The following is a 12,758-nucleotide window of genomic DNA, read 5'->3' as shown; positions in this document are numbered from 1 at the left end:
GGATATCTATTATTGCGGTTTGAGGACGATTTTGTATCCCGCTGACAAGTTGAGGGATCTTCGGTGTACTTTTCCAGGCTACTACTCCTAGTCTATAGCAGAAGGTTTCAGCCCAGAGAACGTAAACTCAAGCCCATATTAAAAGCATTAGGCCCACTAAATCTTACTAGAAGCCCATCATCCTGGGCCGACGACTATCCCGCAACTCATTGCTCGCCTTGTCCCGTTGCCCTATTCCACTCCAAGCACCAAGCAGCGCCTCATGGCGGCGGCCGCCGGGGACGGTGAGGACGCGAAGGCGACGCGGCAGCCGGAGCAGCAACCGGAGGCTGCGGCGGCGGAGGCTGGGGTGGCGGCATATGGAGGCGGCGTGATCGCGAAGCTGGAGGAGCAGTGGCGGAAGACGAAGGAGCACGCGGAGACCTACCCATACGTGTGGGGATCCTACATCCTCGTCTACGGCGGCCTCGCCGCCTACCTCACCTGGCGCTGGTGCAAGCTCCGCCGCACCGAGGACCGAGTCCGCGGACTCCAGGCCCGCCTCCGCCAACTCGCCGCCGCCGAGGAGTCGCAGGCGGCTTCCACTCCTCCTCCGCCGCCGCAGCAGCCGCCGCTGTCTGGGCCCGGCAAGCCAACCTCCGGCCCGTGACAAAGTAAGCCCCCGCAGCTTGAAAAGAAAGGTTTACATGTTACAAAACAATTACTGCATCATTTGAGCTCGATGCAATGTTTGGTTCCTTGCTTAGTAGTAGGTGATCCTAGATTGGGAGGAGATAGGTGAAATGGAGAATGCTAAGTGGCCTTTGGAAATTCAGTGCTCGTACTCGAAACCATTCTGCCAAAGGTTTAGATTTTTGCGATCAATGTATGATGATCATTCCCACGAGCGATTTGGGTTTTTTTGTTGTCACCAAAACCCATCTTTGAGACATTTGCATCATCTCTGTATTTCTCACATTTTAGAGGAAAGACGGTCACCCACCCAGCTTTAATTGAAAGCATAAGAGTTCATGTATTTCTCACATTTTGCAGTGCTGAGCTACTGATATGCACTTTTGCCCTCCAGATTACTGTGATCACCAGATAACAATATGTTGATCTAGCCGGATCTTGTGTTGAAGCATCATCATTGCAGACCTTGTGGGGAATTCGATAGAGAAACCTAAACAAACTTGGTATGATGCGATTTCTTTCACATGGTCCGATTGGATTTGGAGGGTAACAATATATGGTTCCCTGGATAAATCAACAGAATAAGCACACCCAATTTGTTTGCATCGGCCTTAAGCCCTTAACGTTGGGATGATTTCTGGATGCCTGAACCTAAAACTGTGAACTAGAGAATAGTTTCATTCGGTTATTTGATGCCGGCATCAAAGTTTTGGTATTCATTGTTGTGCCTGAGAAATTATCAAGCTTTGTACTTCCCTTTCCCTTAACATAGCACGTTTAGCTTGCCCTGTTCTTTTTAGCTTATCCACTGGATTATTGCTGTGGGTTATTTGCTCCACGGCCACACTTCTAAGCTATCTGTTCAGTTTATTTCATAAAATGTTTAATTTATCCCTGTAATCAAGTAGACAATCCGTGGGAGTAATCTGCTGAATAATTTGTTTCAAACGCTAACCTTTGTGATTCGGTGATTATAAACTGTCTTGAGATTCATGAGTTACCTGGTGCCTAAAATTTCAAATCAAGTTATTGCTAATTAGCAGTTTGGCATGCCCATTTTTTGTTTTATACTTTGCTCCATCCATTATTGTTTGTCATTGCTGCAATGCATTGAAGACAAATTTGTCTGTACTAGATGGTAGAGACCATTACTGTACAGTCAAAATGCAAGTAGCCCTGTATTTGCCACGAGCTTTGTAACCAAAACACCTTATAATATAAGGTGTACTTTGATTCTCCCGTTCACAATCCTTGCTTGGAGTTGGATTCCCTGTTGTGGCAATATCATCAGACCATAGACATTCAGGGAGCTGTCTGGGTTAAGCTCTTGCATAGGAGGCCCACTCAGCTAGGATATTTATTTCCTAAGTTATCATGTCTGGGACTTGATCTTAATTCAGCTTATCGTCCCTCTCGACACTGTTTCGAATTGTGATTATGTTATGGGAGTACAATAATTCCGACCCCATAGGAGCTTGTGGGGCTGTTGACCAAGGTTGGACTCGTTTGGAATGTCGACCAGATGCAGCTCGTTTTTCTTTGCAAGGAAAAATGTAAATGCATGCTATATCTTTCTTCTCTCATTCTCTGCTATTATAAATACTGGGATTCTCCATTCCATAAAGCTACTCCGACTATCTGAGTGCTGACCGTTTTCATTTATTTGTGCCACAAACTCTAAAATCAACTGCGTGATTCAGACTTTCAGAGCAGCTGATAGGTCTGCCTCGGGTCATTCAGATTTCTCTTTGCCAGTATTGCTAGGATTCAGTCTGCTAAAGTCTGGGAGTTTGAGGAGGAGCGAGAGAGAGTCGGAGAGAGCAGCAGGTTTGGAAGCCAAGACATGGTCCTTGCACAGCTCACCAACGACTGATGCCACTGGAGCTCCATCTGCAGCAAAGGCAACAAAATAGTACACACTGGGTAGGTGCCCCGCTGATGCCCTTCTGCTACTCTGCCCGACACGGCCATGTGGCGTCGAGCAGAAACCTTGTGCCAAGAACTGGCCCTTTGATTCCTTTTACCAAGACCCTCTCCCATTCCGGTTCATGAACTTGCACTTATTCACTGCAGATTTGCTCCTTGAATCGTACCTCTGATCCCGGTAAAAATTATGCTAGATGTTGCATATTTTTGGGAAGAGGTTTAACCTATTTCGTGGTGTCATTGTGATTGATCCAAGTGCTCTGACCTTAGACCTTGGTTACATGTGCTGAAGTGCATTTTCTCTTTTAACTGAATATACAGGTGTCGCCAGGCTGATCTGCAGGCACAACTGTTATTTATTTGGAAAACTGTTAAGCTACTGTGGTAGTGTGATTATCGCATTTTGGTGGTCACTGCTTGATAGTAACTAAAAGACAGATCGGTCTGAGGGGGATCACTGGGCATTCCACGCTGAAATGAAAAGACTATGCTTATTAATTGGGAGGGCCACTGGGGAAAATGGCTTTGTCGGAGGACTCCAGATCGGCATGAAAATCGCTCTGGCCACTACTATCTGCCTCACCGTTAACCCTACCGAATAAATTAGTAACTGATATATAAGGATCTAACCACAAGATCATGGTGTTAACCTCAGAAAACGAAACACACGGAGGGTATTTTTACAGATATCACCTCGTGGCAGCTGCATTACTAGGGTATTGACATTGTCAGTTTTCTCTAAACCACAGTAATTAGTCAGTTTCAACTCGGTTAGACTGATGTTTTAGGGAGACAAATAGTCGAGATCCGTTTTTGGAGTTCGTTTCGATTCAGAGGCGGCATTTTTCTGCACCTTCATTTATTTGTAGGTTTACGACAGCCTCTGAACGCAGCTGATGCAGCCTCAGCTCCATCTACTCCTCTCATGAATTTTTAAGGCAAGCGTGTGTCATACAGCTCTCACACTCTCTCTCAGTCTCTACTCCTAGCTCGAGCTCCAATCTCTTGCTCACTCTCTGCTCAGTTGTTCAGAGCTGCGTGGCTAGTGGGGAAGTGGCAGTAATGCCACAGGTTGACCTGGAGAGCTTGGTGTGCGGCGTGGCGGGCGCCGGAGCGGGCGACAGGAAGGTGTCGTGCGAGACGGTCATCGCGGCGGGGGAGAGCGGGGACGCGTCGCCGCCGCGGATGCCGCCGCCGCCGCCGCCGCCGGACCCCGACTTCCCGCCGGAGTCGATAACCATCCCCATCGGCGACGAGGTGGCCTTCTCGGAGCTGAACCCGATATACGACCGGGACGACTCCACCAAGGGAAGCACCAACCCCAAGTCGGCGGCCGGCGCCTCCTCCAACCCCATCCCGGCCAAGTCGCGCTCCAACTCCACGCGCATCGCGGGCGCCCCCGCCGCCGCCACCACGTTCTTCGGCCTCCCCGCGAGCATCCGCCCGGCGTTCACCCGGCGCCGCCCGTCGCAGGGCCGGATCTTGCCCGACAAGCGCTCGGGCAGCCGCGGCGGCGGCGGCGGCGGCAGCAGCCGCAGGGGCGACGGCGAGGAGGAGCCGCGGTCGCCCAAGGTGTCCTGCATTGGCAAGGTGCTTTCCGACCGGGAGAGGTACGGCCGCAGCCGGGGCCGGAGATGGTGGCGCGGGTTGGTGGCCGTGCTCCTCTGCGGCGGCGGCTGCTCTTGCCAAGGAGGAGGACGACGACACGCCAGGAAGAAGGTGGCGTTGGATGAAGACCACCACGACGGGGACGACGACAAGCAGGCCGGCATCGCGGCAATGCGGAGGTTCAAGTCCGGGAGACGAACCGCCTCATGGGTAGAGGAGGCAATAGCGGCGGCGGAGGCCGCCGGCGAGGAGGAGCAGCAGCAGGAGAACGACGCCGCCGCCGACGACGACGAGAAGAAGCAGGAGGTCGAGCGCTACGAGCCTACGACACTGAACAGTGGGCCCCACGACAGGTAAGTAGGTTGCAGCAGAGGCGGGAGAAGCAGTGGTAGATGCTGGTTGGATTTGGATACGATGGTGGGGCCCCGCTGTAAGTGACCCTGCGTAGGTTCGGGCGCGATCGCCGATAGGTGAGGTGAAGCCAAAGCCGTGTCGAGTTGTATCCATCAGATTCAGCGACGAGCCGACGAGGGATGGGCGCGGGATCATGCATGCCGCGATGGTGATTGGTGAATCGCCTCGAAATGGGAGTCTTGAAATTTACCGGTGGTGTTTTTTGCTGTTTTGGAGTTTTGCACTTGGGGATCGGGAGTGTTTGCGTGCTGTGGCCAATGATCGCCGTTGTACTGTACATAACCCAGGAAATGAATAACTGGAAGCGCACAATGCGCTGTTCCATTCGTGCTCGGGCCCCCCCCCCCCCCCTCCACACTCCTTTCCGTGATCGTGCCTGCCATACTGTTGAGCATGTGTGACGATCTTGCGTGCTGCGGAGGGTGGACGCTTGTAGTTGTAGCGTACTCGCGCGGCTGCTTGTGCCATTCTCTCATCAGAGACTCACCCATGTATGGGCATCTAAACAAAGCGTGTGATCACTGATCAGCCGGTAGATTTGGTTGACTTGCAGTTGCAGATGTATCAAAAAAAAAGAAGAAAAGAAATCCAATGTCACAATGTTCTTCACCTGTCGCATCGCCACCGCCGGTGAAACGCTCCAGCGCCGCGTGCTTCTGCGGGTGTTGCCGCGTTGCTTTCACCACTGTTGCGCACTTGCTCTCGTCGAGTGAGCACTGCTCACACGAAACGTGACGTTGCGAACTTCGGCCGACGGCCGCGGGTGGTTGCGGACATCAGCCTGGCCCATTTGATGTTTATGAGCTTTGGGCCTTACGTTGCATTGCATGCGTAAAGCTCCTAGAATAAGTTCAAATTAGATCCCTCAATTTGTCATCGAGTCTGAAATTCATCCGTGAACCGCAATACCAGATTTGACGCATCCCTCAACTTTCAAAATCAGTGCAAAGAAGGTCACAAGGCAGTTGGGATGGTAGTTGCTGACGTGGCACATAAAGTCAGAAATAACTGTTGGATCTTCATGTAAGTGATTGTTTGGTTAAAACAAAAATATTACAGTGGTATTTCGGTTAGGGACGAATTTCAGACTCGGTGACAAATTGAGGGACCTAAAATGAACTTATTCCAAGCCCCCCAAGAACCATAGTTTCTGGGCCAGATAAGCTCCTTTTTCACTCTAAACACAGTTACACACTTCTCATTTCTTTGGACCGAGCAACTTCAAATCTGAGCTCCGAATTTTCATTTTCTGATGACTGGTATAGTGTTTTTTAAGAACTATTGGTACTTCGGTAGAGTATGAAAGTATGAAACAGAGCCAAGCAGCTCCAGCTAAGACAGTCACAGATCATTCTGTACCACATTGAGCCGTGTTCGTTCAGACAAAAAATCGTATCTCTGTATTTAAATGTAACAAATGACACACCACATATACTTCATCTGTAGCTATAATTCCGTGTAAAATCTGCTACGAATCTAGATGAATAGATACAGTAACCCCACCAATAAAACGGAAAACGAAAGGTAGCAAAATGAATTCTATGAGCCTAATCATGAACTTGCCGTTGCTTAAAGACAGTTACAGCCACTTCGTCCAGAATTGAGAGCCTTCAGTTCTTTCAAAGTGACGTGACTGACCGATTAGCAATAACAAGGACATGGTCAAGCTAGCTAGTACACCAGGTTTATCTAACAGCTTCCTCCTCCGCAGTTAGTGCGACTATAGTAAAGATCTCGATGTCCATTCAGAACTAGTATAAATTCTCAGTCTCCTGCATCATAAAACAAGCATAATGAGTTGATAGAAGCTATAGAACTTAGAAGTGAAAATTGCATAATGCATTCTCTCTGGAGTCTGGACAAGCATGAACGCATGCTTCTTGTAATCTTGCTCTAGCGAGGTAGTATAAAAACTTTCATAGATGCCAAACAGGAAAAAAATATACCACTACAGGGACAGGGATAGGGTAGGCAGCCAGATTTTTTTTCTTCTTTTTTCTGAAGACTGGTTGGTAATAGATGGTATATTAGCTACACATTTCTGATATCGGGAATAAAGTCTCCTAGCCAGCAATCGCACAATGCTACATGGAAGAGTGTGACTTTAGAATAAAAGTATCAGACAAAGGCGTAGATATTCCACGATCCACTTGTACGTCCTCTTTCGAGGAAGCGCCTCCACGTTTACGCGATGATTACTAACATGACGATACAGGCTCAGCTACATGATACGGTTTTTTTTTTTTGACTGTATATACATCATGTGACAGATTTTTTAGCCTCCTATCATGCAGATTTCTTACCCTTTGGATGAACATCTAACGGATGACATTAATATATACAAACAAAATACAAAACAACAAACGGGCCACGTGGACAATCTAAAGCTCACGTGGGTTTAAATGGGCTCAAGTAGTTTTCAGACTTACATCGTAAATATACTAAAATTACATATGTAATTATAGTGTAAATACGATGTAATTCAGACAAACCCTCTCTCCGGCGCGGATTTCAAAATTTCAACAGTAAAAGTGGGCCCTACATAAACTCTCATGGACACAACATACAGTGGGTCCCATAAAGAGAAAAAAAGGTCCAACATAACCGTGAAAGCCCAAAGCCCACAACTAAAAATATTAAAAAACCCACAAAGAAAATAGAAAAAAAGAAAAGAGTGCACGAATCTCAAACATATCAGAGGGCCAATAAAACGCATGATACAGCCCATAAAAATCATGCGACAGACAGATAGCCATTCCGTTTTTTTTTTTTGCATCACATTAGTTGGCTTAATTGACCTCTCAAAACTACTTCCTTCGTTAGCGAGTAGTGATCAACAACTTGCTTATCCAAGCGTGTTGCTGCAGTCGCAGACAGGGACAACACTGCTCTACCTGAAAACGTCCCTACTCTATTTGGATTGTAGCAGCAATGGTGGTGACTCGAGGAAAGCTTTCGATGGTTCTCGACAGTGGCTGGTTGCCGTTGGTTTGGAAGGAGCTCTCAAAGCCTGAAGGGACCTGCAGCAATGGCGCTGCAATATGATGCACCGAACAAACAGTAGCCCATCATCCATGACACGCGACCCGGGAGGATACGCTAACTCGCCATTATTTCACATGGCGCACAAGCGGCTACCGGCCAAAGCGCCGAGTCGGCCACGCGTGCCAGTGACCGGTCACCTACCCGCATGGATCTAAACCCGAGGATTCCGTTGCAATTTTCAACAGGTTGTTTGGTACTTGATGGACTTTCTAAGCACACAATCTGGCAGTAGTAACAAATTGCCGTATCAGGTATTGGAGGGTGCAGAGATGAGCTTCGGTTAGTTACCTTGCTGTCAGGACGAACACATGCAATCGGCCGGCTCTGAATGAAATGACAACTCAGAGACTGCTGGATGCGTTAGTCAGAAGTGAACCACCCCCAATCATTCGTTCAGTCGTGGGACTTTCTTTCTCTGCTGCGTGGTACGTGTGGAGGAAGCTCAGAGGAATAATGCGCCGAGTAGGACAACTACCCCCATCCCAGACGTCATCTGCAAGCGAGAAGGTGAGCAAAAACAAAGTGAGATGATCACACCGATCAAGCCTTGTTTGTCAGTGACAAAACGAGATGTCTCTGTGCAACTACTATGACGGAATGAGATGTTTCTGTGCTGCTACTGTGACACTTTCAGAAACGCGAGTACAAAAGCGATGCAAAGGCCGCCGCGGCTAAAATGTTCTCTGTTTCCTGTTCAGTCAAACATTCCTAACATTGCCGCGCTTTCTGTGATGCCCGTTCATCTTTCGACCTCCCCTTTGGGTGTTTCCACATCTTGATAGGTTAGTGCACAGAGGGGAAAAGGCGACTTTTTTTCAGATCGTTGTGAGGGGAATAAGAGAAAAGATGAAAGCTTTTTTCTGAGCCACATCGCTGTCGGCCAAATTTTGGAATCCAGGCCTACCCCATGGTTGATTTGCACGTTTTTGTATACAAAGGTATCATTAATTAGCAAGAGAATGAGGACAGAAGGGGCAATACTAGCAGTAGCAGTGTCAAAGATGCTGTCCTTACCGCCAATCTGGACGCCGACGAGAACATCTGCGCCGAGTACGGGTCGAACGGCCCCGTCCGCCCTGACACGCCACCGGCGCCGGTGTTGATGGCGTAGACCGGCGAGCCGTTGGGGTAGAAGAGACCGTAGTTACGCTCCGAGGTCGGCCCGGGTTTCATGTCCTCGTTGAACAGCGCGAACACGAACACGTCGATGGGCACGTTGGGCTTGAGCGGTGTCCCCTGGTTCATGGCGATCCGCTGCATCAGGTTGCCGTTGTACGCCGCGGCGTTCTCCACGGTGGCGCCGGCCTCGTCCTCGTCCCCCTTGGACGGCCACCCGGTCTCGGAGATCCTCACGCCGATGTCCGTGTGCCCCATGGCCTTCATGGCCGCGTACACGGCGTCGATCTGCGCGTACAGCATGTTGTCGTAGGAGAGGTTGGTGTTTGGGTCGCGCACGCCGGGGTTGGGCTCGAACAGCACGTACGGCAGCGACACGCTCCCGGGGCTCGCCTTGTACGCGAAGAACGGGTACGCGTTGATCAGGAACGGCGAGTTCGTCTGCCCGTGGAAGTCGAGCAGCGGCTGGATGTACTGCGCGAGGTCCTCCCGGAACGCGCCGGACGACGGCGGGAAGCTGGTGGCGAGCACGTTCACCGAGTGCGCCGACGACACGGTCACCTGGCCGCCGAGGCCGAGTTCGCCGACCGCGGCGTAGATCGCCTTCATGGCGGGCAGGAGGCTGGCCATCATGCCGGTGTCGTTGCCGGAGAACACCTCGTTGCCGACGGTGATGCAGGTGATTCGCGTGGCCGGTAGGAAGGGCTGCACGTGCTGCGTCACCCACTGCCTGGCGGCGCCGGGGTTGCCGGCCATGGACTGCAGGTTCTCGTTCCCGATGGCGATGATGAACTCGACGCCGGTGTTGGCGAATGCCATCAGCACCTTGGGGTCCGCGTCGTAGAGCTTCACCTTGTTCACGTTCAGCGACTGGAGGAGGCCGGCCACCTGCGTCGGGTCCGGCAGGTTGTTGGCGATCTGGCCATAGTTGATACCAAATTTCTGCGCCGCCGACACCACGTCCACTGCGAACACACGACGAGCTTACCAGTGAGCAATTACGTACAGCGATTACATCAAAATTTCTTCAGGATAAGATTTTTTTTAAGAAAAACTATGAAATCGAATTTCCTTTTCACAGCACGGAATACTTTAGGTACCAAGTCACTTTCGCAATTAGCTCGCCGAAAAAAAAACCCGATGATATCGATGAACGATACACAAGTTGGCTAATAATTATGCAAGCGGATGGAATTGGCATCTACAGCACAAGGGTCAATTCGCAAGTGTGTGGATTCAGCAAAAAAATCGTATATTGTGACGTATTAATACGCCTCAAGATAGGAAGCATGGGTGGCTGGGTGCAAATCAGAGATGACAAAGTATTTAAGTCGGCACAATTAATTCAGAGAAAATATCTCCGCATAGTACTATGCAAATTCTAGTACTCCAGCTAGGTTTGACGGATCTCAGATCTCCATACGCCTCCAGTAAGTGTTGCTCTTACCAAGAAAAGCGCAAACTTTCTTCAAATTGGGATGAACAAAAACCGCGTGCTCCTTGGGAATTGTAATACCAACATGGAATTCAATCGCGCATAAAATTCTAAAAAGCAAATCATCCACAATGACAGAAGGGTTTTTAGCAGAAGAAAAAATCCAAGACTAACATGAGATTGATCAGCAATTCAGCATCAATGGCGCCAGAGGCGGCGAACGGAGGAAGCTGAGAGAGAAAGACACCGGATTACTCACCTGAGGAAAGGAGCTGGAGCAGGAGGCCGAGCAGAAGCGAGGAGGCGCGGACGCAGAGCTCCATTTGCGCTTTGCGCCTCGCCTTCTCTCTCCTCCTCCTCCCTCGGTCTCTCGCTCTTCTTCTCTGTTCTGTACTTCTGTTTCTCGCCGCCGATGACGGGGAGGGTGGTTACGTTCGAATTAATACAGCGCCCCTCCCCTTCCTCTCTCCTCGGGATCGGCCCCCGCTACGAGTATGCGATCGCTTTTATACAGTGTGTACGGTGTACCAACGGGAGAAGGTATAGCCGGCCGTGCTTCACCGAGGTAGTTAAAAAGAAAATATCTCACCGGAGGTCGGCGGCGGTGCTCGGCTCGCCGAGTAACCGCGTAACTCGTGCGCTCCCACGGTTTAATTTGCTTCCACGGATCCCTCTCCCTCTGTACGTTCAGTACGGTTTATATTTATAGGTTGAGAGTAGCGAACTTACCATAGGAGATATGATCATCATTGTTTTTTTAGCACGAGCCAGCGTTACCTAAAGTTGGGTGTTACCCTGTTGTTTGCTGGTGTTTTGACTTTGCATCGACCAATTATGGATCACAGATGACGGGTTTCCACTGGTCACAGCCCCTGCATGCCCGTGATAGATTGGTGATTCAAGTGTGAAATTTGGATTTTTCTTTCTGTTTCAGAAGATACTGTTCATCTGTCAGGTCTAGGGGGTTTGCACGAAGCAACAGCTAACGTTAGAAATTGTCCGGTGTGAGCTGAAGTGAAGGAGTTGAATTGAACTCCCTCGTCGTCGGAGGAAGAAGCGCCAGGCCAAGCCATGCAAACCCCTGTAAGGCTGTAAACTGGTTTTACACTGGTCGCAGACTTGAAGTCTGAATCCATCAGGTGATAACCATTGCCGTTTTGCTCTCTCTTAATTATAGGAAGCTATCTTGTCTTCTAATAGCATGACAAGGATTTTTTTGCAATCAGTCAGATTCCCTTAGAATTCCTTGCGCGTACGGGAGAAAGAGCCTAATAAGGTAGAGTCCGACGTGCCCCGTTGCGGCCATAATTGCATCATAATAAAAGGATTATATAATGTTCATTAAGGGCAGGGAACAATAGAGTTGGACAACTGTTGTCACGTGTTGTGATAGTATTTGCAGGGAAGTTCCGATTTTTTTCTGAACAATTAAGCTCTGAAATATTGTGGCCAAAACAATGTTTTGAAGTTTGTACGTAGTGTTGCAAGGGAGTTCGGAGTATTGGGCGTTTGCAGTGTACATGTTGGCCAACGATGCCACTAGAACTGCTAGTACTTGGCCTAGTATGATAAATGGCACTACAAGTTTTGGTCGGTTCTCTGGAATCTGGACCATCACACTGGTGGAGAAACCATCTTTCGTCGGTCGGCCGATTTCCACAATAGTCCCGGATGCAATAAAAACCGGGGCTAAAGATGATCTTTAGTCCCGGTTCAAAAGGGTAACGGGCATATTTGATCTTTAGTCCCGGTTTGTGTTACCAACCGGGACTAAAGATCATCTTTAGTCCCGGTTCGAATGCTGTCAGGACCTGTCAGGCCCCCCTGGGATCTTTAGTCCCGGTTGGTAGCACCAACCGGGACTAAAGATCTTAACTAATACCAACCGGGACTAAAGATCCCGGTGATCTTTAGCCCCGGTTGGTGCTACTAACCGAGACTAAAGATCTTAACTTTAGTCCCGGTTGGTAATACCAACCGGGACTAATGATCCCGGTGATCTTTAGCCCCGGTTGGTGCTACCAACCGGGACTAAAGTCCCACCCCTATATATATGTCTTCTTCCTCCTCCAGCTGCCCGAGCAAGCTTCAAAATTTCTTCAAAAAAGAGGGGAGGTCATGCCAAAATTTCTATTGAATTTTTTTTTGGTGATTACATACAAATCGGAGGTGCCTAAAAGGTTTGCAACTTCATCCTCCAATGTTTTTTTTGTCATACTACATTTGCACCTATGTTTTGTACACTTTTTTTGTCTCCAAAATTTAGTTGTAAGTTGATGAGAGAGAAAATGTGTGTGGGGAAGAAAGAATATATAGAAATTTAGTTCATTTGCTAAACAAGGTTTTATAAAATAGTTGAGAAGGAAAACTCTAGTGAAAGTTAATATTAAATAATAGAAAACAAACTAAAATAAAAATTAAAAGAAGTAAAACACATTAAAATTAGTTTAAAACTTTACAAATAGTTTTTAAGAATTATTTGGTGTAATATTTTATGATTTTTGTATGAATAAAGATATCTTATAATTATTGTATGACTGTC

General features: G+C 48.6%; 3 protein-coding genes across 6 annotated transcripts; 2 read left to right on the top strand and 1 right to left on the bottom strand.

Moving 5' to 3' along the window:
- Positions 1-201: 201 nt before the first annotated feature.
- Positions 202-1,920, top strand: LOC4324738 (uncharacterized). 2 transcript variants are annotated; one of them, XM_015768372.3, is made up of 2 exons: positions 202-653; positions 1,067-1,920. In XM_015768372.3, the coding sequence occupies exon 1, from the start codon at positions 263-265 to the stop codon at positions 647-649; it is 387 nt and encodes a 128-aa protein (XP_015623858.1). In that variant the 5' UTR covers positions 202-262; the 3' UTR covers positions 650-653; positions 1,067-1,920. The 2 variants fall into 2 exon arrangements, with proteins under 2 accessions (XP_015623858.1, XP_025878137.1); XM_026022352.2 differs by having other exon boundaries at positions 1,033-1,920.
- A 283-nt stretch (positions 1,921-2,203) lies between these two features.
- Positions 2,204-4,952, top strand: LOC4324737 (uncharacterized). The gene is made up of 2 exons (XM_026022351.2): positions 2,204-3,536; positions 3,631-4,952. Exon 2 carries the CDS (start codon positions 3,661-3,663, stop codon positions 4,561-4,563), a length of 903 nt encoding a protein of 300 aa, XP_025878136.1. The 5' UTR covers positions 2,204-3,536; positions 3,631-3,660; the 3' UTR covers positions 4,564-4,952.
- Positions 4,953-5,997: 1,045 nt separating this feature from the next.
- Positions 5,998-10,893, bottom strand: LOC4324736 (glucan endo-1,3-beta-glucosidase 14). 3 transcript variants are annotated; one of them, XR_010738166.1, is made up of 5 exons: positions 10,806-10,893; positions 10,476-10,702; positions 8,680-9,746; positions 7,954-8,158; positions 5,998-6,392 (listed from the first exon to the last, which is right to left on the bottom strand). XR_010738166.1 is itself a non-coding variant. In XM_066306077.1 (4 exons), exons 2-4 carry the CDS (start codon positions 10,537-10,539, stop codon positions 6,372-6,374), a joined length of 1,152 nt encoding a protein of 383 aa, XP_066162174.1. In that variant the 5' UTR covers positions 10,540-10,702; positions 10,806-10,893; the 3' UTR covers positions 5,998-6,371. The 3 variants fall into 3 exon arrangements, 2 of the variants coding, with proteins under 2 accessions (XP_066162174.1, XP_015621027.1); XM_066306077.1 differs by lacking the exon at positions 7,954-8,158; XM_015765541.3 differs by lacking the exons at positions 5,998-6,392; positions 7,954-8,158 and having other exon boundaries at positions 8,540-9,746.
- Positions 10,894-12,758: the final 1,865 nt, after the last annotated feature.

Source organism: Oryza sativa, chromosome 1 (assembly GCF_034140825.1).
Source record: "Oryza sativa Japonica Group chromosome 1, ASM3414082v1".
NCBI classification, from domain to species: domain Eukaryota; kingdom Viridiplantae; phylum Streptophyta; class Magnoliopsida; order Poales; family Poaceae; genus Oryza; species Oryza sativa.
This window is presented reverse-complemented; position numbering and strand designations above follow the sequence as displayed.